At 39.0% G+C, this 23321-nt stretch overlaps 1 protein-coding gene across 1 annotated transcript in view; it reads left to right on the forward strand.

The window, feature by feature from the left end:
• Positions 1 to 23321, forward strand: part of ablim2 (actin binding LIM protein family, member 2) — a 109360-nt gene that overhangs the window by 78019 nt on the left and 8020 nt on the right. Inside the window, exons 12-23 of the mRNA XM_053238388.1 lie at positions 26 to 58; positions 408 to 525; positions 1275 to 1493; positions 1714 to 1782; positions 6619 to 6720; positions 11805 to 11858; positions 14233 to 14276; positions 14872 to 14977; positions 17018 to 17076; positions 18537 to 18588; positions 19976 to 19983; positions 20094 to 20174. Coding sequence (XP_053094363.1) covers positions 26 to 58; positions 408 to 525; positions 1275 to 1493; positions 1714 to 1782; positions 6619 to 6720; positions 11805 to 11858; positions 14233 to 14276; positions 14872 to 14977; positions 17018 to 17076; positions 18537 to 18588; positions 19976 to 19983; positions 20094 to 20174 — 945 coding nt within the window. The remainder of the gene's footprint in view (positions 1 to 25; positions 59 to 407; positions 526 to 1274; positions 1494 to 1713; positions 1783 to 6618; positions 6721 to 11804; positions 11859 to 14232; positions 14277 to 14871; positions 14978 to 17017; positions 17077 to 18536; positions 18589 to 19975; positions 19984 to 20093; positions 20175 to 23321) is intronic.

Raw genomic sequence — 23321 nt, forward strand, 5'->3', positions numbered from 1 at the left:
ACTCCCCTGCTTTTTCCGTTCACAGTCCCCGCAGTTCCTCACTCCGACTCCGACAGAGGTACAGTACAGCTTACCTGATGGCCAAGAAATCTCTCAGGAGCACATAATGTTGTCTCGTTGTGTCTCCATGCAGCTTGAATGGAGCTTGCATGTTGTATTGTCAGTGCTGTAATCATTTAGCACAAGATTGTATTATGAAGAATTTAATTATGCGTTTCATTCATGCAGTCCATCTGTGACTTATCTTCCCTGGTTTAGAACCTATGACATGTTTTAAAATCATGTTTTGTCCTGCTTATTTTTTTTACTTTAATGTTTTTAGTGTTATAGGAACAATTTTGTGTGACAGCACAGTTTACAGTATATACCTGCCCCCCCCCACACCCGCCTTTTTTTTTCTCTTTTAGGGAGATGGGGAAAAATCACCCCGTCAGAGAAGACCCTCCAGCCCCAGCTCTAACAGTTCATTGGGCGGTTACGGCCGCTACACCCCGTCCCGCTCACCACAGACCTACAGCAGACAAGGTACCTCTTTATTTATGTAGTGCTAAAATAGCTTTTCTTTAGTTTTTATGATGATTACCTGTATATAGGAAACTTGTCGTCCATTTTACTTTCCTTTCGGATATGTGCTATATTTTTTTGGTAATACTGATCATACTGACAATCACAAAAAATACAAGGCTACCTTCACATTCATGACACGTGCTGTTACAATGATCAATACGTTAATTCAAGCCAAATTCAAGACTTTTTATTTTTTGGCATTGTAACCATGTTCATTTCTGCCTGTGCTTTGCCATTCCTTTCACAATTGTTTCAAATACCACTCGATAGGTTTATTTCCCTGAATATCGAGTCAATCACCAATTTCTCCATCCTTCCACTGAATATAGTCACCGCTCTTGCTGTCCTCCGTTGTTGAATGACGACAATGATAACAGCGATATGCTCATTAAAGCACATTGGGATAAAGGCACATGCATTCCAATCTGAGCGTTGTGATTCATATCACACGGCCAGTTATCAGATATGTATCAGATCCAGGATCATATATCAAAGTGGCTCAGGTCTGATTTGAAAAGATCAGATTTTCTGTGATAAACATAGATAACATTAAGGCAGAATTAGATTTGTATCACTTTAATGTGGTAATGTGAACGTAGCCCAAGTACACATCATTTCCCATCATTTTTTTTGTTTCCACACTTGGTAATCACTGACTTTATTTTACTGCCCTTCTCCTCCTGGCTGGTGTTGGACTCCTTGTTCAGAACAATATGAGAGCAGTAGGTACACCCCCCAACCTGGGAATTCCAACTCGTTGCCCGTGTACCCCGGGGGTCGATATTCTGGCCAGGGTAGTCCCAGAGACTCTTCTTCACTGCCCTTGTACTACACTAGTGGTGGTAGAAGTACCCCACAAACTCTTTCCCTGAACCCCACCACCCTGAACATGCTCCAACAGCACAACTACATCCCATACTTCAGAGGTACACGGCTCAGCCTTCAGGCCTCGTGTGCTCGCTAAAACCAACTAATGTCACGCCATGCATGGATCCATATGTGCTCTCACTGCTGAACACTAATGAGTGTCAAATATCACTATTTGTTTTAGGGATAAATAACCTTTTTTTTAAAAAAAAAAAAAAAAAAAACAACGCACTGAGATATGAAACTACTACTTGTCCTTCGCCCGCCTTCCCTAAACAGGAATTGAGACAGAATTCAAACAAGAAACTAAACCTAGGACAGACCTGCATCTCAATTTGCCTCCTTACGGTAAAGCCCTGGACCTTTCCATGTCTCTTATCAGTGTAATCCAGTCCTGTGGGATTGTAGGTGTACCCCAAGGTTCACCCCGTGGACTGTCCGGTTTGTTTCTGCTTGTTGTTGTTGTGTCTCAGACCTGCCAACCTTTACTGTTTTTGCGTATGAGCTCCGCATTTGAACATCGGATTACGCTGATATGAGTTATCACGCACAAATAAATCTTCTTTTTTTCTCCCAGATGAGCCAATCGTGACATTAATCTAAAATGACTGACAGTCGTGTATGTGTCTTTTGAACCCTCCGATATTAACTGATATTTCCCTGGAAGCCCCGCCCCCTTCTATCAGTCTCACATTAGTAGTGTGCTCTCATGACATCTCGATTTTCACGTTTAAAAGATGCGCTGATGCGGCGCGCTCGCTTTTCACGGTCAGTGGATAATGTTTTGAGTCCACTAATAATGAAATAAAATTTATCAATATACTGTATGTTCAACTTAGCTAACATTAGACATCAGTTAGCTAACTCTATACTTGTCTAATTATAATCCGAAACCAAAATTTCAGCCACTGAAAGTTTCACTATCGCTTTACAGATCATTTGAATAATAATGATAATTAAAACACAGTTTGCTCTCCAACATCTGTCTTTGGAGATGCGTTCAAGCTTTATGATCAACAGAGAACGTCAGCTTTATGGAAACATTTCTAAAAGGAACATTAGACAAGCAATTTGTAAAAAGACTGACGAAAGACTGAAAGTGTACTGTTAATGAGTCATGATTGACATTTTTTCCCTATGAGAAATAAACGTTTTTTTTTTTTTTTACTCATTATTCGTCTTCGGGGTTGGCAGATCTGGTGTCTGTACAGACTGTCTATTTTAACATCATGCACTGTGATGACGCATGGACCTGTTGTGCGTGTGAGTGTGTGTTGTATACAGTATATTGTCGGCATTATGATGACTGCACTAGAATGATCTGGAGTCTCTATCTCTATCTTGTAATGGACTGAACGTGTATCATTGTGCGAGTGTGGTATTTGTGCTTGTCAGTGTTGTGCTATGTTGTTGGATTGTATCTGATGCTGATGTGTGGAGATAACTGCCTGCATTTTATCATGTGCTGTTGATTTGTCATTGACTGATCTGTTTTGTCTAATCTCTAATCTCTAATTAGACGTTTCTCATGATTAAAATGAACACCAGCACAGACTCGAGGCTCATTGCCAGTCAGGGAATACAGAGGTTTATCTCATCTGAAGCAGGGTTGAATGTGCCATGGTGTAATGATCGGTTGTCTACAGATCTGGGAAAGGGATTATTCAGGACTCTCAACCACTCCAGGGTTAAAATGAAGTTCTCGGTAGATAATTAAAGGGCATAGTGAAGGAATCATAATTTGGGGTCTGGGTTCCATTTGGCTTGATTCTGGGTCTAATCACGTCTTAAGGGAGCAATGTGTTCTGTTTTTTGTTCTTCTAGAGCGTTTATTGGGTGTGGAGCTGCATATGCTAACTCGACAGTCAGTAGGGATGCGAGTTCAGCTGTTCTCACCACAAATGCTGTTTTCTAAGTGCTGTAGATTTTGTAGGATTTTATTAATCTGAAGCATGCACATACGCTGAGGGGAAATAAGTATTCAGACACTTTTAATTTTGTTGTTTAATATACCTCCAGTGCATACTGTATATCCATTTCATATTTACACACATAGTATCGTTTGACTTTGAACTTATAAATATGACAAAAAAGTATGTATTCATAAGCATAAAGAAAGAAAACTGATGGGAAAAAAGTATTCAGACAAATTACCAAAGTCATCGTTGGCAATTGAAGATTTGGTATGAATTAATTAGCTTTTTGCAACATTGTGGTTCAGTTTTGGTCCATTCCTCTTGGCAAATCGTCTTTAGTTCCCCAAGGTTACAAGGATTCCTCTGATGGACTCACAATTTCAAAATCCTCCAAAGTTTTCACTGAGATTTGAGTCAGGTAATTGGCTACACAATGCAAGGCCTTCTTGAGTTATTTTAGTTGTATGTTTGGGGTCGTTGTCTTGCTCAAACATCCATTTTCTCACCAGATTCAGTTTCTTGGCTGATTAAATTTTCCTCTAATTCATCCCTCCATTCATGCTTCCCTCGATGACATGTAACGCCTCAATACTGTTTGCAAAGATGCCGCGTCATATCACGATGCTCCCACCACCATGCTTCACTGTATTCTTGGGATCGCTTCATTCTTCAAATATGATGAGCTGAATTATTGCCAGAGAGTCGTATTTTTGTTTCATCTGACCAGAGTATATTCCAAAATGTCTGTGCTTCTTCTTTAGCAGAGGAGTTTAGTGTGAGGTGGAGGAACAGAGATCATTGCGCTGCAGTTCATTGCTTATTGTTCTCTGTAACTGTAACTGTTGTTCCTGCTGCTTTCAGGTCGTCCTGCGACTCTTTTCGAGTGACTGCCTTCTTCTCTCTTACCTTCCTCATCACTGATCTGAGAGCATGGCGTGAAATCTTGCGTAGCTCACCTGTGCAGAGACGATTAGTTTATGGTTTCGTGAACTTTCCACTTGCATATTATTGATCCAGTTTTACTGACAGGGATGTTTAAGGACTGTGCTATGGCTCTGTAGCTTTTTTCATTTGAGTGTTGTGTAATAATGTCGTCTTTGAGAACTTTAAGAAGCTCCTTCACCTTCACCATGATCACTGCTTTGAAAGTACAAGTCAAAAGACATCATGTGTGTAAATTTGATGTGATTGAATATTTATTTCCCCTCACTGTGGGTTGTTGTGAAGGACACTTTAACTGTATTTAAAAAGTATTTTACCTTAATCATGGAATCACCCATTTATATGTCACAGTAATGCATTTTCGGGTTAAAAAAGGTCTGATTTTATTCTCCATGCTGAACTCGGAGTTTGTCTCTGGAATGTAACTTCTCCAGATGTGTGGAAGTGTTTCTTACTGATATTGACCGGCCCTTTACTAACCGCATTCTTTATGTTGTGCATGTGTATAAAGTGTATATTAGCAAATTGTACAGTCTCTAAGTGTGTGTGTGTGTGTGTGTGAGAGAGAGAGAATGAGAGAGTGAGCCAAGAGTTTACAGCCAAGTCCCACATGCTTTCACAAACAGTATATGCACCTCTCTCCTCTCTTTTCCTCCTTTTCTCTCTCTTTCTTGTTTTCAACCCCTCCTTTCTTCAAAAGTATTTATAAAAAGTGCTTCCTTCCTCACGACCTCATGCTCCAGCCTGCTAATGACACTGTGCATTCTTGTAGTCTGTGGTCACAGGGGCATTATAACAGTTCGGTTCCTGACTGATCGAATGTGTGCAGATCCGAGTGAAACAGAGTCAGCGCTTCTGACGCAGGGCTGTGAAACAAACGGACCAGCCAGATGAAGGTTCTGATCCAGTCCATCAAATGAACTCAGAATCTGCATTCTAAATTAAAATCGTCTTGTGGAATGAAATTAAATCTAAAGATTTGTAAAAAAGAGCTTTGTTAATCGGCTAGGGAGAAAAACAGAGCAATAAACTCAGTGCTGTAAACTCAGCTACTGACAGAATGTGCTAATGAAAAGTAATTCTTTATAGAAAGCCACAAATTGGACTCTGTAAACACGTCTCTTCATGAACTCAGATTAAACAAACACATTAGGAGGAGTTGTTGACGTGTTGTTGGTCTGCTACAGAGGGGTCATGAGATTGTAATAGTAATGTCAGTGTCACATTAAGTTACATTTTAATTACACATATTTTTCCAGTGAAAAACTTTAATTAATTAAAAGAGTTAATAATATAATAATAACATTTTATTGTAAGCTCATAAGTGAAAAGTGAGAGAAGTTGAATTATTCATGGGTCAGTTCGTAGCATGTGAGGGTTAATGTCAGGCGGCGAAGAATAAATTCTGCGGGTCCAGAATTTATTAAAAAGGCAGATAGACAAATCCAAAATAGTAGACATTATGGAGTGTGTGTGTGTGTGTGTGTGTGTGTGTGTCTTTGTGAGTGTGATTGTGTTCAGGTGAAAGCTGTTAGCATTGAGGTGAGTTTGAGCGGTGTAGGAACGGCGCGTGTGGTGTAGGAATTATGGTTAATGGCAGCCATAGTTGGAGGCCACAGTGCATTCTGGGAACTGGAGTTCAGCACTGATTCTGACATAGACATGACAGTTAAATGTAAATTGCAGTGCTAGCTAGCTAGTTCAATCTTAGTGGCTAAAGATGTCTTCATCTTTACAGCTTCTTAAGGTCTCTTTAAATGGACAGGAATGTCCAAGCACAAATCAGACAACATAAGTTCAAAAGCGGGAAACGTTCTGTAAGTACAGGGTGGAGTAGTTACGATTCAGATTTTCATGCACGGTAAACAGTAACAAGGCCAAACCCCTTCCAGAGTGTGTGACATGTTTGGAGCAACTTTTTAATGAAAGCATGAAGCCAGCTTTCTTAAAAAGACATTTGAAAACAAAAGGTGAAAACGTGACTGGACACAAAACCAGCTGAATGTTTCATGGTAAGGTTGTATAGCTTAACAAAAGTTTCACTTAAATTTAAACTTGCTTTAAATCTTGGTGTGTAAATAATTTAGGTTGAAGGGGTTCAGATGATAAAAAACGTAGAAAGTCCCTGGTAGCTAAATCAGTTTGCCGTTCGTGCTCTAAACTGTAATACACAGTAGTGTGTTCCTGCACTTAGCTTTAGCAGGCTGGGTCATGAGGTGTGACTGTATTAATGATTTAAGAAGCAACACAGCGTAACTCTGCTCTCTCACATCCCCTCCCCAATCCCCTCTGTGTGTTTATCTGCCCTCACCTTCTCCCCCTGGAGGTAGTGAAAGTGGTCGTAGTACCCCGAGCCTCTCCACCTACTCCGATGGCAAATCTCCGTCCTCTGCATACGTGGCTGCACCTAAGCATTTCCACATCCCAGGTAGGCCTGATAGCAGCAGATATATTTCTGATACTGAACACAACTAGATTGTTTTTTTATGATTATGATTTTATGACACTCATAATATAAGCATGATAATAATTCAGTAATACATGTACATCCTACATCAACATTGAACATGTAATGTAAATTAAAATCAATTACATGTCTCTCTCCATCTTAAAATAGCAAAAGGAAGACATGATCCAATTAATAACGCTACTTTATACCACAACCCCAATGAATTTGTGATACTGATTGGACTAATTTACTGTAAGATCTTGTTCTAATACGTTATCGTTTCTATAGTAACAGCTTGTTCACAGGGAATGGTTCAGTGGACGCTCTACATGAACAGATTTAAAAAGTGTTGCCAATTATTAATCGTTGATCTGGTGAAGTTTTCTGTAAGGAGACATTCATTTAACATTTGTGGAAGGAGTCTCCAGTGTCAGCAGTTACAGTAGTACAGCAGTAACAATCAGACGTAAAGCTGTAACTTTAAGTTTTCCAGCATCTTCAGGACAGAGGAGTTTACGCTTTTTGCGTTTTTTTCTTTAACATGACAAGCTGCGAGAGGCTGTTGAGGGAACAGCTGCTTATAGCTGCTAGAATGTACATGAAAACAGGAAATACCTTGTTTCTTGGATGTTCCATGACATTAAATATAACTATAAATGGATAAAAATTGTGTGTTGTTCTTTAATAACTAATACATTGTAATTGTTGGCAAATTGCTGTGGTATAAGAGGAATAAAACACTTTGGGACATGCTTTTATAGGAAAATAATCAACTTTGCAGTGGTAATAGTAACTGTGCTGTGTAATAGTAACACTCCAGAGTTGATTGTTTTCCTATAACAGCATGACACAGAATGTGATATTCCTCACAAGCAACTATGAACATGAATAATGAACGATGGAAAAACATTGTCGATGATTGTAATGGAAAAGTTTTAGTAATAACAGTTATGTTACAACTCCAGATATGCTAAATATTTGTCACTGTGCTATTTAAAGGGTGACCACCATTTGGGCAATTTGGAAATGATGTAATAATTGTGACAGTCGTATTTGATGAACTGCTGAATAACAGCTATGTGCATGTTAGCTGTGTAAGCTGTGAGGTTACATTATGTAAATACGGCTGTTGTACAAAATAGCAAGCTACAAGAAATGCAAATATTTTGATTGTTTCATAAAATGTTGGCCTGGTGAAGAGAATTATCGGATTGTCTCTAGAATCTCTTGCCTTTTTTTCTGTTTTTTTTTTTTTTTCATTTTGCTTCATAATTTTATATGTTCATTTTCATGAGGTTATGATTCATTTCATAGCTGGTTGGTTTGACCTTTTAAACTGTTTTGATGCATTTTTTTGAAAAGTCTGTGGAGAAAATGAATGAGAAATTTAATGAGCAACAGAGACACTGTATATGTGAAGCTGCCTGCAATTTTGGATAAATTAGCAACTTCAGATGGCAGCTGCCATCCTAATAAACGTCTCGGGAAGGGAAATACAGTGGATATAAAAAGTCTACACACCCCTGTTGCAAAAAAGTGCAGGTTTTTGTGCTGTAACAAAAATGAAACCAAGAGAAATCATATCAGAACATTTTCCACCTTTAATGTGATATAGCACCCTTTTATAATGGGTCATGTGACTGTGCTCAGAATGAACCAATCACATTCAGACTCATGTTCAAAAGTAATTATCATACACCTGTCATTAATTAACCCCAAATAAGGATCAGCTGCTTCTGTAGGATTTTCTTGACATCTTCTTGGTTTCATCCAACTGCTGAAGCCATGGTCCACAAAGAGCTTACAAAGCATGTACGGGATCTCATGTGGAAATGTATCGATCATTCTATGTACCACATAACACCATGAAAGTCATCATCTACAAGTGGAGAAAATGGCGCAGCACAGTGACATCACCAAGAACAGGACATCCCTCCATAATTGATAAAGAGTCAAGAAAAAACTGGCTGCCAAGAGACCTACAGCAACATTAAAGGAGCTGAAGGAATATCTGAACAATACTGGACTCTCCCTCCATGTGACAGCAATCTCTTGTATTCTTCACATGTCTGGGCTATGGGGTAGGGTGATTAGATGGAAGCCCTTTCTCACGAAAAAAAAATAAATCAAAGACCACCTAAACCACCCCAGACCATGTGGCAAAATGTGTTCTGGTCTGATGTGACCAAGGTAGAACTTTTTGGACATAATTCTAAAATATATGTTTGGCAAAAAAACAACAGATTATCACAGAAAGAGCACCATACCTACAGTGAAGCATGGTGGTGGAAGCATCGTGCTATGGGTCTGCTTCTCTTCTAGTCAAGACAGAGGGAATCATGGAGAGCTCCAAATACCGATCTATTTTGGCACAGAACCTGTAGGGCTCTGTTAGACAGCTGAAGATGAAGAAAAAGTTCACCTTCCAGCACAATAACGACCCAAAGCACAAATCCAAGTCAACAAAGGACCGGCTTCAGAAGAAGAAGATCAACGTTTTGGAATGGCTCAATCAGATAAATCTGTGGAGTGACTTGAAGAGGGCTGTGTACAGGAGATTCCCTCGCGGTTTGATAGCTCTGGAGCGTTTTGGTAAGGAAGAGTGGAATAAAATTGCTAAATGAAGATGTGCTAAGTTGGTAAACTCTTACCCAAAAACACTGAGTGCTGAATTACAAGCAAAAGGTGCTCTAACAAAGTATTAGTCAAGGGGTGTGCATACTTATGCAACCAGGTTCCATAACCCTCCAAAACGTCTCTGTTTGTTTTTCACTTGACTTTTGTTGGTTGCTGTATCATATTAAAGGTGGGTTTATATCTCGGTTTAGATTGGAATACGGGGTCTGTTTACTGTTTCAGATTCTCTATACAGAGCATTTTTGCAGACATCTCATGAGAAGAACTGCGCTCGTAAGCTGTGTTTGAAGTCCGAGTCGTAATATATTTCGCATTTATGGTTGTATTTACTGCTCTAAGCCAGAGCGAAGGCGTATTATTCATAAGCACGTAACTGTCACTGTCACTGAGGAATCAGTAAAATGAATCTTGGGGTTTATGTGTTTTTGTTCTATTCTCCTTTTTCCCCTGTTTTTTATGGTGTCTTTTGTTTCCAGCGCTGGCACATGCTGAAACAGCTCTTACAGAGAAAAAGCTGCGTGTGTTGTGTTAAAAGTGAATCATTTTTCCTGAAAAGCACTCCAGTTAATTTAGGGCAGTTGTTTGGAAGTAGTCGAGCTTAAAGTAAAGTGAGGTTAAGATGAAATGGACCAGAGAGACCAACATGCTGTGTCAATTATCAAAGAATTAAACGATAGTGCCATTTCAGTTACTCCATTTATCCTCATATTGTCTTGGGTTTTAGGGATTTTATGCTTCTTTGGTTCTGAGCTGTATGTTTTGGGTAATCAAATCACTGTCTAATTCAGCAGACTGGATTTGATTATTACAGTCAGTGTTCTCTTAAAGGAATAATTCATCCAAAAATTCATTTGACATGCTTTTCCTTTAAACATCATGTCGATCAGGCCAGACATGTTGGGTAGCTAGCTAAACTGGTAGCTACAGGCTTCTCTTAATTATTAGCTACTTCTGAAACCTCTAAAACGCAAACTCTGTGCATTATACACGTTTCATATGACAGCACAGATGAATTCTGGATTCTGATTGGTCAGAAGGTGTTGATTAATTTTCTAGAACAGCAGCTCTGACAGTAGTGCAGCTGAAAATTTGTATTAATGCACTCGTTCTAATAAGTTATCGTTTCTATAGTAACAGCTCGTTCACAGCCGATTGTACGGCGAGCACTCCACTTAACAGATTGAAAACCAAAGATTTCTGTAAGGACACGTTTATGGAAGGAGTCTCCAGTGTCAGAGTCAGAGGTAAAGCTGTAATTTGAAGTATTCTGCCATCTTCAGGACAGAAGAGTTTGCGCTTTTGTGGTTTCTTGGTAACATGACAAGCTGCATGTTTTTTTTTGTCTTTTTTAATTTCAAGAGAGAGAGAAAAAAAGAGAGGATGGTGAGAGAATGACTGTTTATAGCTGCTAAGTGATAACAGGAACTTTAAATGTAACTGTAAATGGATAAAATGTACACTGAAAAAAAAGCTCATTGAATTTAATTAATTCAGATGTGTACATTGGTTGTACGTAGATGACTTGAGTTGCATCAACACGGTTTGTTTTCGTACAGCCAATGTGATTTGATCATTTACTTTCAATAAAATAAATAAAAATAAACTCCTCACTCTCACCTAAGTTCAGGAGCGAGCCTGAGACCCACTGTAACCCACTGCACTGTCATGCTGCGTGAGTTAGTCGTTAAAAATTAAGTTATTTTAATTCTATAGATATTATAAATGTAATTGGATCACGTTAATATTACACTCACTCTACAGAATTCAAACTAGTAGATTAAACAGGTGTTTAAATTCTATTTAGTATAATGAACTGACTTAATATTTTATATAAACTATGTACAATATTTTCTCTTAAATCTAACTGACCATGTATTCTCTTTTCTTCATTCTTTTACAATTAAAAATGCTGTGGTATTCATTGAATAAAACACTTCGGGACATGCTGTTATAGGAAAATAATCAACTTTAAGCTGGTAACAGTAACTGTGTTTCATCACACCACCTCGACACTGATTCGTTTCTTATAACAGCACTGCGCTGAGTGTTTTATTCCTTTACTTAGCTGATAAGAGAAGGATGTAGTTATTATAAAATGTAATTTTTTGACTGAACTATTCCTTTAATCATTTCTTTCTGTAATCAAGCCTATAACGATTGGAGCTAAGACGACGCTACCAAACTTTTGATTGTTGCATGCTAATCATGATCGGTTACACATTACAACGAGTCTGAAGTTTCAAATCTAATACACCGACAGATGTTCTTCAGCTCGGCACTGCCCGTCTGCTGTCCTGACTTCAATCCATCCTTCAATAACTCCTAACTCATGCTTGTTTTTTCATGGTTCTTCTTGTCTTTCTTTCTTTCTCTCTCTCTCTCTGTCATCTCTGCATCTGTCATGCTCTCTCTGTATTCCATTCCAGATAATAAAGCCAAAGATAATATCTATAGAAAACCCCCTATCTACAAACAGCATGGTACAGTTCAATCTGCGTGATATAACCATCACTCTGTGCATGCTCTGTTGCATGATACCGGTGCTATCATGGTATCTTGTTGCCATGGTACCCGGTGACCTTTGACCTTTTGTTTTGGTTCTGGGGTTTCCATTTCAGACTGTGCTGTAAATTCCTAACCACATTACAGACCACATAACCACATACCTAACCACACGAGTGACGTGAAACTTTCGCCTTAAAGTACCCCTGAACACGTCTTCCTAAACCTCAGTGCTAAATAGCGTTGTGAAATTCTGGATTCTGATTGGTCAGAAGGTGTTGATTAATTTTCTAGAACAGCAGCTCTGACAGTAGTGCAGCTGCAAATCACAGGTTTATATTAATGCGCTCATTCTGATACATTATGTACGACACTGCACATAAAAACACGTTTATTTAACATTTATGGAAGGAGTCTCCAGTCTCAGCGCTTTGTAACAGCCAGTAAGTCTTCAGAATGGACGAGTTTACACTTAATAACACGACAAACTGTGATTTTTTTTGTCTTCAGGAGACAGAAAAAAGAGAGGCTGATGAGGGAACGACTGTTTAAAGCTGCTGTAACGCAAATCAGAGCAGAAACTTGGTCTGCAGACATTCAACAACAATAAATGTGACTGTAAAATGATAAAATTATGATGTGTCATTGTTTAAAATAATCACTGACTGTGGTATAAAAGGAATAAAAACACTTCAGGACACTTCCTGGTTAAGTTTTATTCCTTACTTCCTACAAATAACCTAAAAATACCTCTAGACCTCTGCGTTCATTACAAACTTCCAAGATTTATAAATATATACGTGAATATACTGTACCGTTTCTCCTGCGTCCTCCTGCGTTTCCACTAGCTAGCCCGAGAGCGCGTGGATTCCTCGCAGGGGTTTCGTTATTTCATTATCAGAATCTCGAGTTACATGTTGTTTTCTCGGTGAATTCTTGTAATCCTGTCCAAATCTAACGTTACCATAACAACCAAAACTATTTTCTTCATCACTAATGTTTAGCTAGCCTACCTCTCAGGTTTTGTTGTCATCTTTAAGTTAATTAATTTGCATATGAGCCGTGATTGGTGTGACGTCATTGAGAGTAATTTGTGACGTCGCAGCTGTTTTCATGCGCATCACTCCATGAATTAGGGCTTTTTTTTATAGAAGTACAAGAAGTTTAAGTGAAATGATACGAGTTATACAATTTAACTATTACGTCTTTAAAATCAGAGGTACTTTAAGTGCAGTTTAGTTCTTTTTATTTTACTTTTACAAACCATCAGCTCTGATTATGGAAGCACACAGTGTATATACAGTTCTGTGCAAAAGTCTTAGGCACATGCAAAGAAAAGCTGTAGAGCAAAGATGCCTTCAAAAATAATGAAAATAAATGTTTCTACATTTTAAAAAAAATACGATAAAAAGCAGTAAACAGTTATAAATGAATGTTTGCTTTAAAAAACAGTATCTGAGGTGCAGTGTGTGCGGTTTTATAAGGAAATGAGCTGGAAGTGTTACTGAGCATCTTGCAGAAGCAGCCGCAGTTCTTCTGGAGACTTTGACTGTCGACTCGCTTCTTATTTCTGCAGCGAAACCCAGCAGCCTTCATTATGTTTTTATCTGAAAAACATTTTATCTGCTTTTTTTTTACTGACATACAAACATTTTTCTCTAACATTTCATTTTGTGCTAATGTTTGGATCTAACATGTTTTTGTACTGAATCAATAATGTAGAAGTCAGAAAATAAAAATCTATAACAAAGCTTGTACTAAAAAAACAATAGGGTGCCTAAGACTGTTGCACAGTACTGTATATATTTTGTTGTTTTTTATTTTCATGGCTTCATCCATCCACTCACTGACAGCATCTCATTTTATTGTGATCATGTGCCTTTGCTATGGGACAGTGTGTTGTGGTTTATGTGTGTGACTCATCGTAGTGGCCTTGGCTAGTCAGTGGAAGACATCTGTGTAATTCATAGTGATTGTTGTAAGACTTGTGTGTAGATCACTGTGGTGTGTTGGTAATATTATGAGTCATCTGATTGTCTTTTCTAGTCATTTCTACACTTTTTATTTATTTATTTTTATTTTTTTTTGCGCTTAGTGTTTTATTTCTCCTAAAATGTTTTTTTTTTTGGCTTACTACGTTTCTTCTCTTAACTCAGCGTTTTCCTTTATGACGTTTGAAAATACGTTCTGTAAGCTGATATCCTTTAGGTGACATTTTAATTTGTATTTTATTTTCTTGTAATTTTTTGTGAAGCACGTTGCATGATACTTTTCCTGTTTGTTCCTGAGGGTGACCGTGCCGTTACTGTTTTATGTAAAAGCTGATTGGTGCATTGTGCATTTTTTTAACAGCCTCCAGAACCTCCTGGCAAGATGGAGATGATGTAGACAGAAAGGTATTAGCTCTGTTTGTTCATTATCATTATTATTATTATTATTATTATTAAATAGTTACACAAGCTTACATTTTACACGCATACTGTGGGGAATCTGGGAAAACGGTCTAAACCTTGTACGTTCATTGCACGTGTTTTTTCATCATTCTTAAATGCTCGCTGTCTGATGTTATTAAAAGAAAATGTTCTCAGAATATCATTATATTCTTAGATCATTGTATTATATAAGGGCATTATAATGAAATGCTCCTTAAAGGACCTGATTTTGACTCGCAGCAGCGCCGAGTCCAGCTCTGTAACATTCTCATACCGTATCCAGAGAACTTTTCTCATCTTTCTGGAATGTAACAAACCCCAGTTCTAAAGTAAATCTGGGAAAATATTACTACATGGCTATCGTTGTAACCTGTAGCCCTAAGTTTTTGACTTGGGAAAGGCATTGTTGTTTTGAAGCACAGTTAGCTTGCTTACTCAGTCACATTAAAGATAGAAGATAGAAAGCTTTCCAGAAGGTTCGAGCAGTAAACAGATTCAGATACAGATACAGATACAGATGCATGTCCTCTACTGATCTTTGCGTTGCGTGTGTCCGTAGACCAGAACTAGCTGGACGCTTCTAAAGAGTCAGAGTGATGGACAGTCGCCGGACATTGACCCCAGGACTTCCACACACAGCCTGCCCACGGATATGTCTCAGCCCAGTGAGTAACTGATCAATCAGCTCTTCCTTTAGTGTCTTAAACCCAATGCAGGCGAGCTAGCCCAGACAGGAAGTGATCAGCCTTTCAGTAAATTACACCAGTGCGATGATAAATCACTCTCAGAGCAGTGAGCGATAATACAGACCCATCGCTATGGAGGACAGAGGGTTATTTATGCTGGATTTTTACTAGATGAGGTTGTGATTTGTAAGACTGAATGATTCAGACAGGAAAATGTACACATGTAGACCACATTGACACGTGACGTATTTTACATGTGGCTCTTATTTTGAACGCACATGTCAAAAAAAAAAAAGATCATCGTTCAACACAGTTCATAATGCAGACAGGAAGCAGGAAGTCACAAAGGTTCAGATTTAATGTCAGGAATGTACGATAAAGCTGCGCTCACAGCGGCAGCCATTTTATTTTTGTCTCGCGCTAATCAAATCGCTCTACGCAGGTCGCTAGTTTACTGGCCGTGGTTTCACGCTCAGCACCAGACGAGTGCGATTTCCACACAAGCTAGCTATAGAAAGTGTACAAAGACACATATCAGATGTCTTTCTTCTAAAAATCAAGTTTTGGGAATAAATCGCATATAAAATGCAACGCAGTAGCGTATCACTGTCTGCTTACGACAACGTTTTTGGGCCACTGTTTAAAAAATTAAATTATAAGATTTTGAAAATAACACTGTAACATTTCAAGAAAAATGTCATCATGTTACAAGAAAAAAGTTTTTGAGAAAAAAAATGTTTTTCTCTAAATATTAACTTTATTCTGTCTTTTTTTTCTCATAATATCAGATATTATTAATTTTTTCATGAAATATTAAGATTTTATTCTCATAACAGTGACTTTTTTAATATTATGACATTATTCTCAAAATATTGTGAGTTTTTCTCATAATATTATGACTTTTTGAAAGATATTATGGCTTTATTTTCAAAATATTGTGATTGTATTCTCAAAATATTATGGCCTTTTTCTTAATATATAGTATGACTTTATTCTTGAAATATTGCAACTTTTTCACATACTGTTATGACTTTTTTCTCATAATATTATGACTTTATTCGCAAAATATTGTGAGTTTTTCTCATAATATTATGACTTTTTGAAAGATATTATGGCTTTATTTTCAAAATATTGTGATTGTATTCTCAAAATATTATGGCCTTTTTCTTAATATATAGTATGACTTTATTCTTGAAATATTGCAACTTTTTCACATACTGTTATGACTTTTTTCTCATAATATTATGACTTTATTTTCGAAATATTAAAACTTTATTCTCAAAATCTTGTATTTTTATTATAAACAGTGGCACTACAATGCCGTCGCAGTCTGCTAGTGTCAGAGTGACGCCTCGTCTACCAGCGATTGTGTCGTGTGTGTGTGTGTGTGCGTGTGTGTGCGCACTTGGCATTACGCAACATGATCTCTGTCGAAAGCTTAAGAAAGATTAAAACGTAAACAAAAATACACGTCATGTCGGTGAGATATATTTATGATTTCAAGTCTAAGGTACTTTTGAACGTTTTCCTAACGATTAATTTTTGCAGTATGTTTTTACTTCAAGTGTGCCATCTTTTTTCAGCATTACCTTTGCTTTTTATCATATTTTACTCTTAGATCCTGTACTGATGAAAATCACCTATAAAAATGCTAATGTTTATTGAGTAAATGAAGTAAATACTCTTTTTTTTGGTACAGTTTATTTTCAACACCATAATTGCAAACCATAAGCTTTAGAAGTGAAAAACAAGGAGCTCTTGTGAATTATTTACAAATAAAAATTTTAGTGAATTATTTACAATGAAAAACAGAGCAGGCACAGGATATTTTTTCTCTCTGGTCAGTGTGTCATAGGAAGAAAATCTCCATTTTGATGAAATCCCCAATGTTTTGATCTTTGGCTGTTTGCCAGAATTCAGCCGCAGTGACATCTGATGGGTTTTCCCAGACGCAGTGACACTAATTCCACTTCTCACACAGGTCTGGTCTGAAAAGTAGCTTTCTCATATCTGTTACAGATTTCCCCTACAATAAGTCTGCTTCACTCCCAGGCTACGGGCATAACGGCATCTACAAGGTAAAGTACGCTTCTCTTGCAGATCCTTACACGAACCTTTCTCCTGCTGTGTGAGGTGTGAGGTGTGAGATGACATATCCAGCTTCTACATCTGTCTGCAATCTCTCTCCACATGTGTGTGCTTTGGGTGTAACAGCTGTGGTCACGTATCCATTGTGTCAGTGATGACGACTTTTGTTTGGTTATAAAAGTCCTCCAGCTGTGAGGACAAGGATGATGTCCTCTAATCGCACATATGGATCACGATAGAGACGCTGAAACTCGATTTGACTGAGGATGTAGTTCACCAATACTCTCTGTCTGCGTACTTTAGAGAGGACACAGAGGCTGTGTTGTCAATAAAATGGAAATAAGATACCGATGAGCTCAGGAAGCACAGACAGAGTAAATCTTTATTAAACCAGAGCGCTTTTGAATTCTCTAGTTTCTATAACAGCAGCTCTGACAGTAGTGCAGCTGCGCTACAGGTTTATATTAATGCACTTGTTCTAATACGTTATCGTTTCTATAGTAACCGCTCATTCACAGGGACTTGTACGGTGTACGCTCCATGCATTTACGGAAGGAGTCTCCAGTGTCAGTGCTTTGAACCCAGGTTTAGCGACACCTTCAGGACAGAAGAGTTTACGCTTTGCGTTTTTTTCAGTAACATGAAAAGCTGCGTTTTTATTATTTTTGTCTTATTAACTTCAAGAGAGAATAAAAAGAGAGGCTGGTGAGGGAACGACTGTTTATAGCTGCTATAACGTAAGTGAGAACCTGATTTGCAGGTGTTCTATTAACTATAATATAGTAAAAATGTCATTTAATAATAAATAAAAAATAAAGTTATTGGCGAATTGTCATTTTCAAGGAATAAAACGCTTCATGGTGTGCTTTTAAATGAAAATAATCAATATCAGGATGGAAACACTAACTCTTGTTCATCACAACCTTGTTGTTGATTATTTTCCTATAACAGCTCACCCTCAAGTGTTTTATTCCTTACTTAGCATCTCTCAGGGAGCAGAGACAGGAAGTGGTAGTGTGTTGTACACTAGGTGGCAGCATTGTGCACACAGTTTACAGTGTTATCCTCTAAAACACACATTTCCTTGTCCTTCCTTTTTAACATTGTACTTCTTTTAGAGCAGCTGCACCAGAAGTGCAGGATTGAGATAGCATGTGTTTGGAAAGTGTTGGCACCCACTGTTCTGTATCACTCTATTATTTATTAGCTGAGCAGAGACAGTTTGCAGTTTGTTGCATGAGTGAAAACTAGTGATGGAGCTAATATAACAGCACGTCAGCCAGATATTAAAGCCTCAGTTTGCATTAGTCTGTGACCTTTAACCTCAGGAAATTAAAGAGGAACATCCGTGAGATGGTTTTCGTGACTTTAATTGCACAAACTTACGAAGCAGCCGGAATCTTTCAGTCATTGATTTAATTGATTTTTTTTTTCTGTCTGCCCTTTCTAGGCGGCTGATCTTGGAGAGGATGACCATGACTCCAACTGGGGGGCAATGAGAGGTATAATATATATCATACACCGATCAGCTATAACATTAAAACCACTGACAGGTGACATGAATAACATTGATTGTCTCGTAACAATGGCACCTCTCAAGCGGTGGGATATATTAGGCAGCAAGTGAACAGTCAGTTCTTGAAGTTGAGGTGTTGGAAACAGGAAAAATGGGCAAGTGTAAGGATCTGAGAGACTTTGTCAAGGGCCAAATCGTGATGTTTAGGTGACTGGGTCAGAGCATCTCCAAAACGGCAGGTCTTGTGGGGTGTTCCCAGTATGCAGTGGTTAGTACCTACCAAAAGTGGTCCAATGAAGGACAACCGGTGAACCAGCGACAGGGTCATGAGTGCCCCAGGCTCATTAATACGTGGGGAGCGAAGGATAGCAAATCTGGTCCGATCCCACAGAAGAGCTACTGTAGCACAAACTGCTGAAAAAGTTAATGCTGGTTCTGATAGAAAGGTGTCAGAACACACAGTGCATCACAGCTTGCTGCGTATGGGGCTGCGTAGCTGCAGATCGGTCAGACTGCCCATGCTGACCCCTGTGCACCGCCGAAATTGCTTAAAATGTGTATGTGAGCATCAGAACTGGACCATGGAGCAATGGAAGAAGGCGTCCTTGTCTGATGAGTCCTGTTTTCTTTTACATCACGTGGACGGCCAGGTGTGTGTGCATCATTTACCTGGGGAAGAGATGGTACCAGGATGCACTATGGGAAGAAGTTGGAGGTAGTGTGATGCTCTGGGCAATGTTCTGCTGGGAAACCTTGGGTCCTGGCATTCATGTGGATGTTACTTTGACACGTACCACCTACCTAAATATTGTTGCAGACCAAATACACCCCTTCATGGCAACAGTGTTCCCTAATGGCAGTGGCCTCTTTCAGCAGGATCATGCTCCCTACCACACTGTAAAAATTGTACATGAATGGTTTGAGGAACATGACAAAGAGTTCAAGGCGTTGACTTGGCCACAGATTCCCCAGATCTCAATCCGATCGAGCATCTGTGGGACGTGCTGGACAAACAAGTCTGATCCATGGAGGCCCCACCTCGGAACATACAGGACTTAAAGGATCTGCTGCTAACGTGCCAGATACCACACCTTCACCTTCATGACCTTCAGAGGTCTTGTGGAGTCCATGCCTCGACAGTCAGAGTTGTTTTGGCAGCACAAAGGAGACCTACACAATATTAGACAGATGGTTTTAATGTTATGGCTGATAAGTGTCTAAACCGTAGATTATTATTTTGCCTTTTGCCTTATAAACCTTGAGATTTATCCCAGAGTGAAAAGCGAAATATGTGCCAGATTGACAATCTTTTGTATCTCTCTCTCTCTGTGTTTGTCTCTGCTTCATTCTCTATCCTCGATTCCTTTCCTCAGAGTACAAGGTGAGTCTGATTTCCATTGTAGCATTAGATTGGTTTTAATGCATGTTAAAGCAAAGTGTTGATATAAGAGTTATTAAACAGTACAACGTGTGTGATGTGTGTGTTTATAGGTGTACCCATATGACATGCTGGCTGTGACACACAGAGTAAGAGTGAAGCTGCCGCGTGATGTGGACCGCACCAGGCTGGAGGTACTGTTACTGTTAAACCCTCTCACGGTACACTCACACTGCACTTACACAAAACACTTCTTTCACAGGCAGCTGGTCATTCTGGGAATGTGTTTCTGAAATACAAGTGCGTTTTTAGCTGTCCAGAAAGTAAAGAATATAAGCAGGTTAAAACAGACTGTATATACTAGAGCTTTTGGATATATTTAGTTAGTGTTTCTGGAAATTTCCCGGAAGCAGTCCAGAGAACCGATCCCTGGTCCTGTTGTCCGCTTCAGCCCCTGGTGATGTCATCATCAGATGCTGAAGCTATGCCTTCTCAGTGCTACACACTGAGTAACAAGATTGCTTCAAATTCTCACATTACATGATCGTAAGGAAAGGGTTGGTATTATCAGTGGAGGAGATGGAACACCTTATCAATGTATGTTGTGCAGTCGGTCCACAGTTCAGAAGGATTGCTTCTATGTGAACACTAATTGCGATTATGAGCCCCATCCAGGGAAAAAGGTGGCTTAGTGGTTAGCACTATTGTCTCGCACCTCCAGGGCTGGGAGTTTGAATCCCACCTCTGCCCTGTGTGTGTGTGTGTGTGTGTGTGTGTGTGTGTGGCTTGCATGTTCTCCCCATGCTTCGTCGGGTTTCCTCCCCCAATCCAAAGACATGCGTCGTAGGCTGTTTGGCATTTCTTAATTGTTCGTAGTGTGTGAATGGGTGTGTGTGTGTGTGTGTGTGTGATTGTGCCCTGCTATGGGTTGGCACTCCTTCCAGTGTAAGATAAGCGGTACGGAAAATGGAATGGACAGAGCCCTGCCCAAAACGAGCTAAGAATCATGATGTTTGTACACTTTTTAAATATACCTATTTTTAACCAATACTCTTTTGTGTATTGAATAAATTATAATAATTAACCAGTGTGGAGGTTTGATGTTTGTTTTAGGGGGATAGTTCACCTTGCATCAGGTGTCCGTCTCCTTCTGCACTGATTTGGAATGAAACCTAGTGAAAGCAACGGCACGTTCAACAGTCTGCAGATTGTCTGCTGTCCGAGAACATCCGCTTCTCATTTACATGAAGCTTTGCTGGAATGCTAATGTGCCGTTTCTCCCTCATAATTCATTTGTTTTTCCGTCTCTGTCATACTTCATCTTGGTATCTCTGTAACAGTGATATAGTTCTTGGACAAACCAATTTGAATAACTGGTCCACCTTTTCTCCAGTCTAAAAGCCAAACCATTATTAAATCCAACATGCACAGTGATATAACAGCCATAACAGATTTTATTTGTTCTGCTTATGGATAAAAGGTCATATTTTACCATCCAGAGACACACAGCGCAAAGCCACAGCTGTCCAAGAAAACGTGAGTCATCATTCTGTCACGAGTTATTAGCTGGTTGTCCCTTACTTCAGATCCAATATCTTAATCATGTTACATCTTTTATGATGTGCACATAAACTTGGCTTCTTCATAGAACTTGTAGAACTTCGTAGAAGTTTTTAGATTGCGATTTTCCTTTTAACTTATTATTAAAAAGTTCATCCATCTCGTTTGATTGGGTAGATTTTTTTTTTTGGCCTCAGTTGGTTTACTCCATTCCGATTAAGATAAATGTTTTGTTTTGGTACGATTAAACTGATAAGTACAGTAGGAGCAGTGATGGTACTCAGAATTTGTTATGTAATTATTTAAGGCACGACCTACAGTCAACCAATCTAACTACATTAATAACGTTAGAAGCCGTAGTTCCAGTGAAAATTATTAAAATAGTGATAGATCTATTTCTCTTTTCCTCCTCCTGTAGTAAACCTCTTGCACTTTACCAACCGTCACCTCGATATCCCTGAGCGTGGAGTGTATTTAGCTGGTTTCAGAAAGAAATGGGAAAAATACACGATCCTGATTGGTTAATCCTGTTTCTCACCATAGCAGCTGATAGCCAATAAACTGTGATTAAACAAATTAAAGGACACGCTCATTGGATGACTGAGGTGTTTGATGTTTTCTGAACATCCTTATAGCTCAATTAATGCATTATTTGATATGTACTGTATATATTAGATACACTGTAGGTGTGTTATTCCAGCCACCTTTGAATAAGCCTTTAGAGCTGTCATAACATCTTTCAGGGGTTCAAACACGAATCACACACATATACACGTTTATTCTGGAAATGTGTGGATTCTGCTAGACATCCGTGTTTCAACTCGCCACTTACCCATGAAATTTCCTGCAGTTTTCTCATTCTTTACAGGACGTACTGTAGACCAGCAATCCATCAACAAACAAAAAGAAAAGCACCGCCAAACACGCAGTCATAAGTAAACTTCAGTGTTTAAGAGACGCTGTGAGCTGAGCCGATGTCATGACGTGACACACGGAACGAATGAACAGAAGACGCTTGTGAGTGTGGGCCGATCACAGACAGGTGGACGGTCTCTGTGAAAAAACTGTAGCGTTTAGGAGTCAAACTGTTGTGACAGAACTATCAGGGAGAGGTCAGAGGTCATGAGATGCTGATTTTCAGGACTGAATTATGAGCTGTGGGGTTATCAGCTTTGTGTTTGGAGTAAATGATCAGTGTGTATGTGTGTGTGTGTGTGTGTGTGTGTGTGTTAAGACTGCACTCGTTTGGTTAGGACAGGAGATCAGTTTGTTTCTCTTGCAGGAGGGAATACCGTCAGCCTCTCCAGGGGAATGCTGACAACACCCTGATGAGAATTACGAAAGCCTGATGATTTCAGCAGTTTCATCTTTCTAGCGGTCTGTAAAAGCCACACGCGTCTGTTATTCTACCTCCTGCGGCCTGGACTGAGCTAACAAACACTAACTGATGCCTCAAATCCAGTTCACATCCTGTAACCCTGACGTATTCACCCACGGCGTTCTACACTCCCTTACACACACACACACACACACACACACACACGCTGGTTTTACCATCTTGTGCATTACTGTAGTTAAATAAAAATCACGCCTCTTTGGCTCTTTCGGCTTTTTAAATAAAAGCTGCATGTTTTGAAAGGGAAAAAAAAGTACTTTCCTTTGTGTGGACCAGCCAAATGTCCCCAAATGTCATTGTTCATAGAGACATAGAGCTACAAAACCACACACAAACACACACACACACACACACACAAACACACACACACACACACACGCAAAGG

This window comes from Pangasianodon hypophthalmus, chromosome 12, assembly GCF_027358585.1.
Source record: "Pangasianodon hypophthalmus isolate fPanHyp1 chromosome 12, fPanHyp1.pri, whole genome shotgun sequence".
NCBI classification, from domain to species: Eukaryota; Metazoa; Chordata; class Actinopteri; order Siluriformes; family Pangasiidae; genus Pangasianodon; species Pangasianodon hypophthalmus.